The sequence below is a fragment of the Pteronotus mesoamericanus genome, unplaced genomic scaffold, assembly GCF_021234165.1.
Source record: "Pteronotus mesoamericanus isolate MK-2021 breed Mesoamerican mustached bat unplaced genomic scaffold, CSHL_Meso_final scaffold_85, whole genome shotgun sequence".
Taxonomy (NCBI): domain Eukaryota; kingdom Metazoa; phylum Chordata; class Mammalia; order Chiroptera; family Mormoopidae; genus Pteronotus; species Pteronotus mesoamericanus.
The window spans coordinates 9,944,640-9,958,305 of NW_026555329.1; the positions used below are offsets into that span (position 1 = coordinate 9,944,640).

At 40.6% G+C, this 13,666-nt stretch overlaps 2 protein-coding genes across 2 annotated transcripts in view; one reads left to right on the forward strand and one right to left on the reverse strand.

Annotated features, from left to right (window-relative positions):
- The window catches only part of BZW2 (basic leucine zipper and W2 domains 2), a 57,092-nt gene extending 44,364 nt beyond the window's left edge, over window positions 1-12,728 (reverse strand). Inside the window, exon 1 of the mRNA XM_054564337.1 lies at window positions 12,583-12,728. The gene's annotated coding sequence lies outside the window, so the exon portion shown is untranslated. The remainder of the gene's footprint in view (window positions 1-12,582) is intronic.
- Window positions 12,729-13,096: 368 nt separating this feature from the next.
- ANKMY2 (ankyrin repeat and MYND domain containing 2) overlaps window positions 13,097-13,666 on the forward strand; it is a 32,091-nt gene continuing 31,521 nt past the window's right edge. Inside the window, exon 1 of the mRNA XM_054564668.1 lies at window positions 13,097-13,358. Coding sequence (XP_054420643.1) covers window positions 13,292-13,358 — 67 coding nt within the window. The 5' untranslated portion in view covers window positions 13,097-13,291. The remainder of the gene's footprint in view (window positions 13,359-13,666) is intronic.

A 13,666-nucleotide genomic window follows, 5' to 3' on the forward strand; every position in this document is an offset into this window, starting at 1 on the left:
ATGATCAACAGGATACTCACACAGCCTCAAAGCATCTTCACATAAATTACAAAAGGAAAAACAACGACTACACAGAGTGGAGAATTAAGATACCTTAACCAAGAGACAACAGCCATCCAATGTCTCTAGGTATTTTACACTTAGGACAGGATATTGTTTATGTGGTATCACAAACAAAACACATGACCTGAACTTAAGCACAAGGAGACAAATATATACCCAGAGACACTCTCCAAAATAACTTGCCCATATTCTTAAAAAATGTCACTGTCTTTAAAAAAAAAAAAGGACTTAAAAACTGTTGTAGATTAAAAGAGAACCATTAGGACATTACTAAATGAAGCATGCAGTCTTGGAGGGTGTGAGAGGGCAGGGAGAGACACCTACATATATATGTAGGGATACATACATAACGTTATTGGGGTAATTGATGATATTAGATTGACCACAGTCGTTAAGTATGGTATCTATACTAAATTCACTGAATTGTATTATTGTACTGTGGTTCTGTAAGAGAAGTATCTCATTCTTAGAAGACACACAGTGAATTAATAGGGGGTAATAGTGTATGCAACCTACTGTCAAATGGTTCACAAAAAAAAGTTAAAGGGTACGTGTAGAACCATGGGGTAAATGAACTTGGGCAAATGGAACAGTTAAGGGAGCTGAAAAAGTCCAGGACCCTAAACACCACAGGGATTTTGTATAATCTGAAACTGCTTAGCAATAAGGCTTGCCATAGAGAGAGAGACACCATAACTTTCAAATCCTTCAGGTCTGCCCATCTGTGAAGAAATAAATAACCCTGCTGTAGTAATTGCACTTTCCAGGAAAAAACCAAAAAACAAAAACCCCTCAACTCTTGATTTCAAGATGCTTTTAATACATTACTCTGGTTAATATGTTCCTTCTATTCGACTGCTCTGTGTACAAAAAGGTATTTCATTTTAAAAAATGCCCTTACTGCTACATCGGAAGAGGGGATTCTTTTTCCTGCTGCTAATAAAGGCTACACGTTGGCATAAGCGAACTGTGAACTGCGTGACCACGCCAGGCATTACCTCTATTAATTCTACCACGGAAACACTCTTCTATGTCATAGTCCTGACTGAGGAGAGATTCAGAAGTACATAAAATGGAATTGGATATTATTAAAGATTAGAAGCAGGGAAAGAATAAAGTGAGCAATGAAAAAATGTGTGTGCATGCAAAATATGATGGGAGATTTTTAAAGATTAGCAGTTGTAACCTCTACTAATCCAAAACAAATACGGAAAGACAAAGTTATGAAGATTTTTAAATTCTTAAATAAAATTGACTGTTATTTTTCTATGTATTTAAAAAGTACTTATCAAAGCAAAAACACATACAAGTGCAATATGTTATATAGTAACTGATTAAAAACATATTCCAGAATTTACTGATCAAATTAATTTCTTCAATACAGGATAATTATAAATTAAATCAATAATGCTTCCATTAATCAAAATTCCTGTGATTATTTTTATGAACCACAGTGTTCCAAGGTGATGAATATACTTTTCATAGAGTAATTTAAAATATATATTGATCAATTATCAGCAGAGTAAATATAAAATTCTACAAGGTGAGGATTTGGAAGGTCCATATCTATCAAGATATGGTTTTATCTTATCCATTATGTTTGTTTAGCTCACTACTGGATTACTTTATAAGGATGTGAAATAAAGAACACTTGCTGTAGAGAAAATAATTCCTTATACTCAGTGATTTATAAAATCGGCTCATTCTGTATAATGTTGAAAATTTAGGAAAAAATGGACAAAAAGTATCTGTATTCTAATTTTCAGTAATGACTACTGTGCATATTTTAACCATATAATCCTCCATTTTTTCTTTTGGATGCATACATACAGAAAAAAAATTAATCCAATTCTATCACCTTTTCCAATACAACACCAAAGCACAACTCTTAAAACATGTCTTGTGTTTGAATGTGCAGTTATGTGACTTGAGTCAATGGTATCTTTCAGCATCTCTACTTTCAAAGTCATGTGTTCCATGCATCACGTTAGGATAATCAGAAACCTTTCTTAAAAGGGGAAATGTCTTTGAAATTTGTTACACATTGTAGTTTTATGCTTATAAAAAACAAGATGGTCTCTCTATATTATTTTATTTTAATTGTCTCATTGACATTTTGAAGTACTGATATGCTGATGGCAAAAAACCAAACAAACAGTAACAACAAAACAACTAACACAATATGAAGGAGTATGAAATATAAAGTCTACTTCCCAACCTTTCACTCCTGATCTAATGTTCATGGAATGGAGTCCCATTCCATGAAAGTAATAATATATTTAATCCTTTAACGCTGTCTTATGTACCCTTTAAGAAAATGTTTATGCATACATGACAATAAATACACATGTGTGTATAGAAAATGAATTGAACATTTATATCAGACACCTGATATGTGTAAGACCATGTGCTAGCAAACAATCCATAAATTTATTAATTGTAACAAACGTACCATTCTGGTGGGGGTTGATAATGAGAGAGAAGGCAATGTATACTATACATAGGGCCAGAGGGTATATGGGAAATCTCTCTATCTTCCTCTTAATTTTGATGTGAACCTAAAACTGCCCTCCAGTCAGTTTACTGAGGCTAACTTTGTGACCCAAAACTGATGGGCGTGTTTATGACTGCTAGTTCAAATGGGAAGTCAGAAGTTATTAAGGCAAGAATGATTGAGGTATATTCCTTTGCTCTCAGCATTTTAATCAAACAGGAGAGGAAAACAGAATCTTCTGGCGGCGGGGAGCGGAAAACCACACTCTAGACTGCTAACTAGTGAGATAATTTGCTTTGGAGCAATTGCTCAAGAAACATGGCAACTGACCTTTGGGATGCTAAAAGGTGGCGGTAGGCAGGTGTCCAAACATTCCCTCACTTAAGAGTTCTCTCAACCAAGCCCCCCGCCCCCCTCCATTCTCCCAGGAGGGAAGTTGCCCAAGTGTCTAGCTGACAAAGTTTATTTTAACATTTTTACATACCAAAAAGTTACTTACCATACACAAGCCTCTTTCACAATGAAGAGAGCATGAACTGGATAGAAATATGAAAGCCTAGCCTAGGGTTTAATGGGACACAGCACACTGATGGTATGGGACTGTACTCCCTGACACAAATGTATGGGAGTGGACCACACAAATGTAAATTAAAAGAGAACAAAACAAAACAAACAAACAACCTCAAACAGCACAGCACTACACACTCAAGTATACTTTTGAAAAAAATTCAAACATACAGAGAATCATTCACTTGTATTACTTTAGCAAACATACAGCGGGTACTAATCTATAGGGATGCAGCAGGGACCAACCAGGTAAGTTGTACGGTGCTCACTTTCTAGCAAGTGAAGGTTTGATCTAAGCACTGCACCAGAGCACCTGGCAATGTGAGTTAACAAGCACTGATAGTCTCCAGTATGTTAAAGTACATCAGAGGATGCCCTGCGTTGTAGTTGTTTATTAATATTTTAATAACTGGGTTTTTTTGTTTTGTTTTTTACTTTTTGACTTACTCTTGTTATCCATGACTGAAAACCACGAACCTAACCCAGACCCTCATCTAACTCTCCAATGAGGTTCTGGGACTTAGGCCCGGCTTGAGATTACACATTCATTGCACTGGTGATACAGCAGAGATAAAAGCCGAAACATCCCTGTCCCTCAGGGGCTGACAGACATCTTTTTTCAGCATCTACAATAGTCAGGGCCAGATTCTGATCATCTTTGTCTCTACTCCCCCAAAAGCCAACCTAAGTTTGTTGCGGTGTCTTAGGTAATTATTTACATGATTCTCTTCCAAGTAAGGAAAAGGCAGCTTTTCCTTACTTGGCTCATAGATTTTATGATGGAGAATTAGAGTAGAGCACAGATGTTAATTTTAGTATCTATTCGGCACTTGATAAACTGGATTATCCTAGGTATATTACCTCCAAAATGCTCAATAGTTTTACATGACTCTCTATTGAAATAAAAAAAGTCTTTAGTGAGAGGATTTAGCAAAAATCCTGCCTGTAAGGGGACACATAAATAGGAGGAAACTGTAGCAGCACTACAGGGGGCACTGATCAAACTGTTTCCTACAGAAGCCCAGCTCTAACACAAACACAGCCTTCCACCCCAGAACACCACTGCCGCGTCCCCCACTTTTGCCAGCAGCTCCCTCTGTACCACCAACTTGGGGTTCTCCTTCCTGTTTAAAATAACTCCACTCTATTCCCATGTATACTGAGAAAGACATGCCATGTTCTTTTTTCTTTCCTTAGAAATAATCACAAACCCAGGAAGCCATCAAGGTTCGTTTGAAAAGCATTAAAGTCCTTTGTGTGAGTATACAGAGAGAGGGTGACAGAGTAGTATAAAACTGCACAGCCAGCGGCTTATGATCTGGCCCACGCAGCGCCAAGAGTCAGCATCCCTTATTATTACTCACCAGAGCCCGGTGGTGTCCATGAGATTGATTCAGAAGTTCTCCAAGCTAGCAGTGCATCTAACCATTATTTTTTAAGTCGTAATCTAATGTCAAAATAAGTTGAAATACGAAAATAGAATTCTTTAATCTTTCACAGATTTAAGTAATTACTGTTTCCCTCCTATTGAATAAAATATTATTTTCATAATTAAGAGCATTAGAGCTTGCCAAAGGATTACAGTCCGTAATAGCAGTATGACAGTATTCTTCTTCCTTCTATGTAATCATTGCATTGTTTTCTTTCTTTTTGGACATAAACTTAAAAAAAAAAAAAAAAAAAAGAATGCACCTGATACTAAAAATCAAGAAGGAATAATGGGTACACTGTCCCCTTGGCATCTGCCAAAAGAATGGATCATTCAATGAGTTACTCAAACCTTTATTTTCAAAGAAGATAGTTTACAAATACGACTATCAGAACATTTTTTGGCATTCTTCACTTAACACATGCCAAACTTAGAACAGGCCAAATCACTTCGCTTGGCATTTAATGGCCCAAAAGATATTTGCCAAAGACAGACCCATGGCTTCGATATAGACACTGGAGTGAGCTACCAATGAAAAGTAGTCTTGTGTATACTCTGCTAATCTTGGCAGGTTTTTTATTAAAAAAAAGAATTAGAAATTATTCTAAATCATCATTGTTCTTTTTTTCGCCCCTAACAGATACAAAGAAAAAGTGCTGTGGAAACTAATGAAAACCACAATCCTGCATTAAAATAATTAATATTAATCTGATTATTAAATCTTTGAGTTGTATCTCTCAGGTTTAACTGCTTCAGCAATGTCTTTATTACATTCATCCACAAAATGGGGAAAAAAGGGAAAAAGTCCACCTGGAAAAAAATCAAATTAAGAGAGGAACAAAATAAGCCCTGAAATTCCTTTAAGGTAAACATCAGGTTTCTTGTCTGAATATCTATACAGATGCTTCATTTGCAAAATAAACTTCACAAAAAATTTCCTACTCATTTTATAGCTGTTTTGGCTATTTATATGCCAGGTATTTTTGGATAATTTCTTGTCACTGTATTCAAGGGCAAAATATCCTAATAAGGATATATTTTCCCCTTTCATTGTTTCTTTTTATGATGTCCATTACCAACTTTCCTAATTCCATCAATTCTGAAGACACCGGTTTATACATTTCAATGTAGCCTTGAACTTGTGACGTCACATTTTATACATCACTTGAGAACAAGAACATCCTATCCCAGTGTTCTTTAAAATACACTCGGCCACTTTTATGATTTTAAAAGTTGACATGTTGAGGGAAACATGCCTGTGAATGAAATCATTTCTATTTCCAGGATAGTTGGCCATAAAATTACAGCCAATATTTGCTTCTAAAATATTTATGTTATAATCTTCTACAGTTTTCTTGGCAGGGGGGGCGGCGGCGGGGGGGGGGGGTGTTCTCCCTTGAATGTTCTCCATTCTCTGGCTTGCCTCTTAACTCACCAGTCCTTTCAGACTCACTTCACAGTGTCACTTTCTCTAGGAATCAGCCCTTCCACTGGGCTCTCCACCCTTGCTGTGCTTTGCTTTGGCTGGAAACTGCAGAAGGCTCTGAGGAGGGGCGGTCGTTTGAGCTGAGAAGGATTTGTGTAAAATGTGAATTGCAGAAATGGGTGGAGGAGGGCATTCCAGTAGCAAGAAGCAGGGTGGGTGGGTAGAAGAGTAACAACATAGTTGAAATTAGAGCTGGAAGATTGGCAGGAGCCAGACAGCCACTTAAATATGAAAGGGAAGTCCTCAAAGGTGCCTAACCTGTAGGCTGACCCAACAGGTAAACTGCAGGATGATTCCCTTAGTCCTTGTCGTCTCAGGGGGCTAGCCTGTCTTTTGGAGGACAGCGTAAGTCTCTAGGGACAAAGAGCATGTCTTAGTTTTTGTGATTCACTGAATATAATAGATGCACACCAAGTTTATTATTAATGTAAAAAAATAGTGTCAATCCTGAAATATAATGACTAGAATTATATCTTCTATGAAAGTCTCTCTTTAATTTTAAAAATAATGTTTATCTTCCAAAATGTAGGAATGCTCATGACAAATACTAATGTCTATACAATTTTACTTTGAAATGATTGATCAAGTTGGCCCATAATTATGCTACTCATATATTTCCCAACTGCAAAAACAGACAGAATTGGTCCTAAAAATAACAATTCACGTTTACGTAACATTTTATAGTCCACAGGGTATCCTCAAGGATTCTCAGTCACCCTGTAAATATAGCTAATATCCCTGTGCTATATATGAAGAAACTGAAAGCAAGAGAGATTGCTTTGGAACATAAACCTCAGCCTGGGAGGTAAGAGCCTGGATTTTCCCACTCCAATTCCCGCCCATCCATACTCACTTCCTACCACGTCAGAAGAGGCTTCATAATGGGACCGCTTTACTCTACAAATCAACAGACCAGGAAGACATTTTACTCGGAGGCTGATGAATGTTGTTTTAAGGGCTGCAGACTCTAACATAACCCTACAATAAATCACCAAATGATGAGAGAGAAAAGCTTCAACTTCCTAGCGTAAACACATCTACTGGGAAGGTGAAGGCTACCTTATTCCTTCTGATGCAGATGTAGTTTTCTGTTTTTAATTACTAGAACAGTGTTTCATACACAGAAACAAGAGCCACCAGCCTAGAGTTTTAAACTCCACAGCGACATATTTAATATAAACATGGGTCTAAGTTGGATACCGAATCATGTGTGTTTCAGTATTACCTGGTGGTGATACTGGATTGGCTACATTGTCCTCAGACATAGTAAAGACTGGGCTTTGAAGCTTAATGAAATATTCTCTAAAAATACTTCAAACAAAGCCTGCGAAGACATGTTATAAATGATGTAAAAAATTTACACTTTGGCCTTTGGAAACACTGACATTTAATAAGTCCAAGCCTAATAACAGAAACTTAAACATCAAGAAGTGTAAGTTATGAAGGTGCAAAAATCCAGCAAGTGGGTGACAAAATAAGCATTTAATTAAGCAAAGCCTGAGTAAGGCTACAATGGGCACACCTGTCCTGAATCTGGTCCTGATTTCCCTATATTAATATACTTTTCCTAACAATGCTGCTCACAATCAGTTTGGTACTTTTTTTTTTTTTAGGATATGCCTTCTGAGTTGCTTTATGAGAGAGAGAAAAAAAAAAATCAGTATCTCCACTTCATTCACATCTTGATTTTTCTCAGTTAAACTAAATGTATTTGCACCCCTTGTTCAGACTTGTCTGAAAATTACTTTGTCAGTTTCCAAAAAAGATGAAGATTAGCTGCCAGTAAGATATTCATAAGCCTGTGCCATAGCACTGAGTAATGCCACCTACCTTTAGTTTTGTGGAGAAGATAAAATGTGATGTGAACAGTTTATGGAAATGCACTGTTCACAAGACAGTCTCTTGTATATATGGTGTAAACGTTTTAGCACTTAAATGAATAATTGCATAAGCTTAACTCCAAGTACAGAGAAATTACTTTATGTTTTGTTAAAAAAAAACACAACAACAATTTTTTAGAGGCTGTAATACTTCCAAATTTTACTTCAAAAATTTCATTATGGGAAATTTCAACCATAGCCAAATGTAGATAGAACAGTATAATGAAGCCAATGTATTCATTGTCTAGCTTCAATCGTTAGTGGTGCCTCATTTATACTCAGTCCCTGTCCCCTGCTGCCACAGAATTATTTTGAAGCAAATCTCAGATGTCATGTCATTCCTTCCTTAAACAATTCAATAATCCAGTACATATCTCTAAAAGATAAAAGATCTTTTAAAAGTGTAATATTATTCACATCTAAAAGGAGATAAAATTACTTAAAATCATCATATATCCAATCACTCAAAAAATTTATTACCTAAATAGAAGAAAAGAAAATGAAATGTCAAGAAAAACATTACTCCAAAAGATACAGTACTCAAAAATGAGCTATTTCCCTTCACTAAAAAGGAAACATTCTCTTACAGCAGAGAGCTGGAGGTCAGGGGCTCTTAGGGGGAAATCCAAAAGTGGCATGCAAAATTTGTAACATGTGCATATGAAAAAATTTTTTTCCTGGTTGATAGCATTTATCAGAATGCCAAACAGATTGAGACTAAAAACATTTAAAGAACTTCTGCCACAATCACCTCAAACTGCCAGGAAGAATTAGTCAAGTACGGAAACAAATCCACATAAAATAATTTAAGAGATCAAACTGAATCCAACTCAGCATTTACTGAGCATACAGTAGATGCAAGACAATGGGTGACATTTCTGATAACAAAGGTAAATTAGTCCTAGTTAATTTATAGTCTATAGGGGTCAAACAGAGTAATGTAGCTGTAATAGAATGTTATTTAAAAAGTGCTTGCTTTAGCCCTGGCTGGTGGCTCAGTTGGTTGGAGCATCACCCCATGCACCAACCAAAAAGCTGTGGGTTCAATTCCCAGTCAGGGCACATACTGAGGTTGTGGGTTTGACTGACAGTCAAGGTGCATATGAGAGGCAGCTGATCCATGTTTCTCTCTCACAATGATGTTTCTCTCTCTCTTAAATCAATGAAAACATGTCTTTGGTGGAGGGTTTAAAAAAAGTGCCTGCTTTAGCTATTTTTATGGGGATCCATATGAAAAAGCAATGATTTACATGGTGGGGTGGGGGGGGGGGAACACCAGGGTCTTAAGATAGAATTGTAGAAGATGTCAATAACTGTGCCATGAACACATGTCTAAAGATTTTCCTTGTCCCCCTAGCTGAGGGACAGGAATACATGCGATCACTGGGGTCTGTCCCTCCTCCCTGGATGGGGTAGGAGAGGTGATCATGAAAGTGGAGAGAAGAGATTACAAGTGAGTAGTGTTTTGGGAATTGAACAGTGCTTCATATCTGGGGAGGAGAAATGGTGAAGAGGGAAGGGAGGCCATTCCAGGAAGAGAAGAGCAGGAACAAATGGGTGGAAATTACTGGCATGTTAGGGAACCAGCAAGCAGTGTGGTGACCTTACAGCAGAGTGTGTGGGAGGAGCTGGCTGACTGGAAATGCCTGCTGGGACCAGAAGTTGGAGCCTTCCAGGCCAGAACTGAGCCTCTGTTCTGTGTCCAGAGAAAAGCCATCGACACATTTAAAATGAATCAGTTTTGTCTTTACAGAGTATGTCTCACTCTGGGGTGGATGATGGGTGCCCCATGTTTAGTGAACTGGTGGGGCCTTCAATTAGCTGGATGGGGTGAGGTGAGCAAGAAGCAGGCTACTTAGGGACCAACTGCAACAGGCCAGGGGAGGTCTAGAATGACAGTAGTGAAGACACAAGGGGACATTTCAGAAAATTTAGAAACCAATATTTTTAAAAAGGTGAAGAGGGAAACATAAGAGAGACCAAAGCATCACCCAAATTCTATTACACTGGGTGGAATAGCATTAGTGTGCTCCCATTTCTGTAAGAAACAAAACAAAACAAAAAAAGGAAAATATACATATAAGCTATAAACACAAAATATCGCAGGAAGGATATGAGATAAATACACATAGATACCATTGGTTGTAGGGCATAGTTGAAGGGATTGGGAGAGCTGAAGGTAGGAAAGAAACTTCTGTCCCTTTGGGATGCCGAACCACATGATTACCTATTAGCTGGTTAAAAGAATGTGTGAATTCTTCCTTACTGTCACCCATATAGACAGAAAATTGGGGAAAAAAAAAGTTTTAGAGAAAGATCTAGGTTCCATTTAGCTCTGACTCTTCCTAACTATAGGGCATGAACAAATTAATTTCTTTTAATTTCTGTCCTCTTATTTGCAGAAACAGAGATAATATCAGCTAATTCCTGGGTCGCTACAACAATAATTAAAAGAATCCTACACAAAGCATCTGGTAGAAAACCTGACAGAAACTAAATACTCAATAAGTAGGTGCTATTCTATTATCAACAAAATTTCTTTGATGGGAGTATATTCCTAGTATAAGAAAACTTCCTTGATTGAGTTTAAGGTATGCTCATTTGCTAATCTTATTCCTACATTAATTATTTACACTGTACAAAACGATCAATGTAATCTACCTGATGAACACTAGCCATCACATATCTGTTTCTAGAAATTTAAACTTAACATATTATTTGCATTTCTAGGCAGATGTTAGTTTTTGTCTTTAAATGACATTGACTCTAGGCCCTGATCGTGTGGCTCAGTTGGTTTGGCATTTGTTTCGAAAAGTGAAGGACTGCTGTTTGGATTCCCAGTCAGGGCATCTGTCTGGGCCGTGTGTTCTGTCTCTGGTTCAGGCGCTATGAGAGGCAACCCATTGATGTTTCTCTCCCTCTCGTTCTCCTTCTAAATTTACTTAAGTCATGTATTCACAGAGGACTCCTACATACAAACCAGGTGCCATAAAGCACCAAGAAACAATACTAAGTTGCTATCCTCAAAAAAAATGACAACCTCAGTGAGACAAACAGGTGTGACCTTCAAGTAACCATGGCCCAGATTTGGCACAAGAGATGGAAACACTAGCAATGAAGTACCCAATTCTGGCCATACATTTACTGTAAGATGTTAAGTCACATGTTAGGGAAAGTTACTCTGCAAGCATTTTTTTAGATGGGTTTCTTCTTGATGATACTATGTTTTAAATCAACTGACATTGTGGCAGTAACAGTATTCCAAGTGTTACAAAAGACTGGTCACTCTCAAGTCTTACTACATGTTGTTTGAACAGTCACATCATTATTAAAGCATCATCAAACAAAAGTTTCTTTGTTATACATTGCGATGAATAATTTCAAAGCGTTTTCATGTGAGATGTTCTGGCTCAGAGCTGCCCCATCCTGTAAAGATTAAGACGGTTTCGAAAAGAAGATAGCTGGGGTTTAAGAAAGACATTTGTGAAAGGCAGAAAATAATGATGAACATCTTCCAGGATCTCGGAAATGGTGAATGCGTCCAGAAAAAAAAAAAAAAAAAAAAAGCGTAAGGCCAGAGGAAAATGCATTTCGCTTCATACACAGCACTGTGGGGAGAAGAGTGGTGGGGATGCTTAACAAACACCACCCAGATAATTATTCAAATATTTCTCTTTGAAGCAGATGGGTCTTGGGAGAAACATCAATACTAGTCTGTGGAAAAACAACGATGGAACGTACACACTGATTTCTAAGGGAGCTTTTATTGATGTTGTAAATATGTTACGGATGTGCGCTGTGGAGGGATGACTGCCTTCATACCAGCCAGCAAGTCGTGCTTTTGAGCACAAGAAGGTACACACTAGTATTTACAACCTAGCTACCCTACGGTCAAAGCTCCAGGTTACTACGTATTACAGTTGAATGAAGACTGGATTAAGAGGTCCATCAACAGTTATATATAGAAGGAACACCTATTTAATCGCCGTCCCCTTCCTCTCCCCTCCCTATTTCCATAAATCTCAAGATAAGAGTTACAAAGAGACTGGGAACTCTAGCAGAGCCGCGAGGCCCTTGCTCGCCGCTACCACCAGGTTCTCTCAGAAACGAAGTATTAGTGCAAATGTAAATTGCTTCCAAATATCCTTAACAGGCACCATAAGGTGAATCAGATCCGGTTTTCTTCTACAGCTTGCACAGAGGACAGAGGAGATGACAAGAAGTGTGCGCGTGTACGGTGGTGTTGAGGGGGAGGCTTGCCAAAAGGTAACTTCCTTCCCTCTCCCCACCCCACCCCACCCTACCCCCAGCTCGGAGCCTCAGCCCCCGCCTCCGCGAGCCGCATCTGGCGGTGCCACGCACGAGACGATGTGCACCCGCCACTTCCCACCGCGTGGCGGGCCCCCACCCCTTCGCGGTCCCACGGTCTCCCAGGGCGGCCAAATGTGGCGAGTAGCGGGTCTTTACTCAGAGGCACTGATAAGCGGTAGGGGAGGTTAATGTGGTCAAGGGGATGCTGCCCCACCGAGAGGCAGGAAGCTGCCCCAGCAGGCACATGCTTCCTCCCGGCCAGCACGGCCCGAGTGGAAGCCCCTGGAGGAGCGACGGACGCGGTTCCCGCAACCCTCCCTGCTCCCCCTGCCCCACCTGGGTACCTTCTCACCTGTCCAAGAAGGTAGCGGCGACGCGCGAGACTAGGAGCTGCGGCGAATCCGGCAGCGGCTGTGGCAGCGGCAGCGGCAGCGGCAGCAGTGGCGGCCGCAGACAATGGAGGAGTGAAGGACAGACACATTGACATCGACACACGGAGCCTGGCGCAGCCCCGCCTTTCGCCCCGCCCCGCCCCGCCTCCCAGCCCGCCCCTGGCTCGGGCCGCTCCACTCCCGAGAAAATGGAAGGGGGCTAGCGAGTGCCGGGCACCTCTCCATGCCCCATGCCACCATCGCCGGACGCCGGAGTTACAGGGAGAGAGTTTAAATATTGCGTGTCCCTAAATATGTGAGGCGGACAGGATGGAGGTGGGATACATGTAAGAGGAATTTAACTTCCCCCTCTGGTTTTTGCCATTTGTTTTTTCCTTCCCTGGCTGCTCCAATGAGGGGCTTTGGCTGCCGCCTTCTGAAGCTCCCCCACGGGCTGGGCCAATGACGCGCGGGGGGCGGTGACTGCCGCTGGGCCTGCGGAGACGGCCCGCCCGGCTCGCTCGAGCTCGCCTGCTGCTCGCCAGCCCGCGAAGAGCGGAGAGAATTCGAACGCTTCCGCGGTGTTCTGGTCTGGAACTGCCCCGTTGCGGCCAGCGTTCCTAAGGCAGACACAGCGTTTCTTTCTCATACTTCCAAAGAAACAAAATAACCTTCAAGCTGGCGGGAGCAATGGTTCACATAGAGAAAGGCGAGCTGACCCAGGAGGAAAAGGCTCTGCTGGAAGTCATCGGAAAAGGTATGGGTGCTGGGTTCCGACGGAGGCGCCGCCAGCCTGGCCCGGGGGCGTGGCGGAGCCCGGGAGGCGCCCGGGCCCTGCTGACCCCGGGTCGCGGTCCTGCGGGGACCAGGAGATAGCGTTCCTCCTTTTGGTGTGAGGCCGGTGGAGGGGGCGGAGAGGTGGGAGGGACAAGCACCTCTGGGGCGGTAGTAGAGGTTGCAGAGGTCCGTCCTCTAAACCAGCATTTGGCAAGGTACACATTTCCAGGCCCCTGCTCAGATTATAATGAGCGATCCCGGGGTGTGGGCTGCAGGGTGTGCATTCTT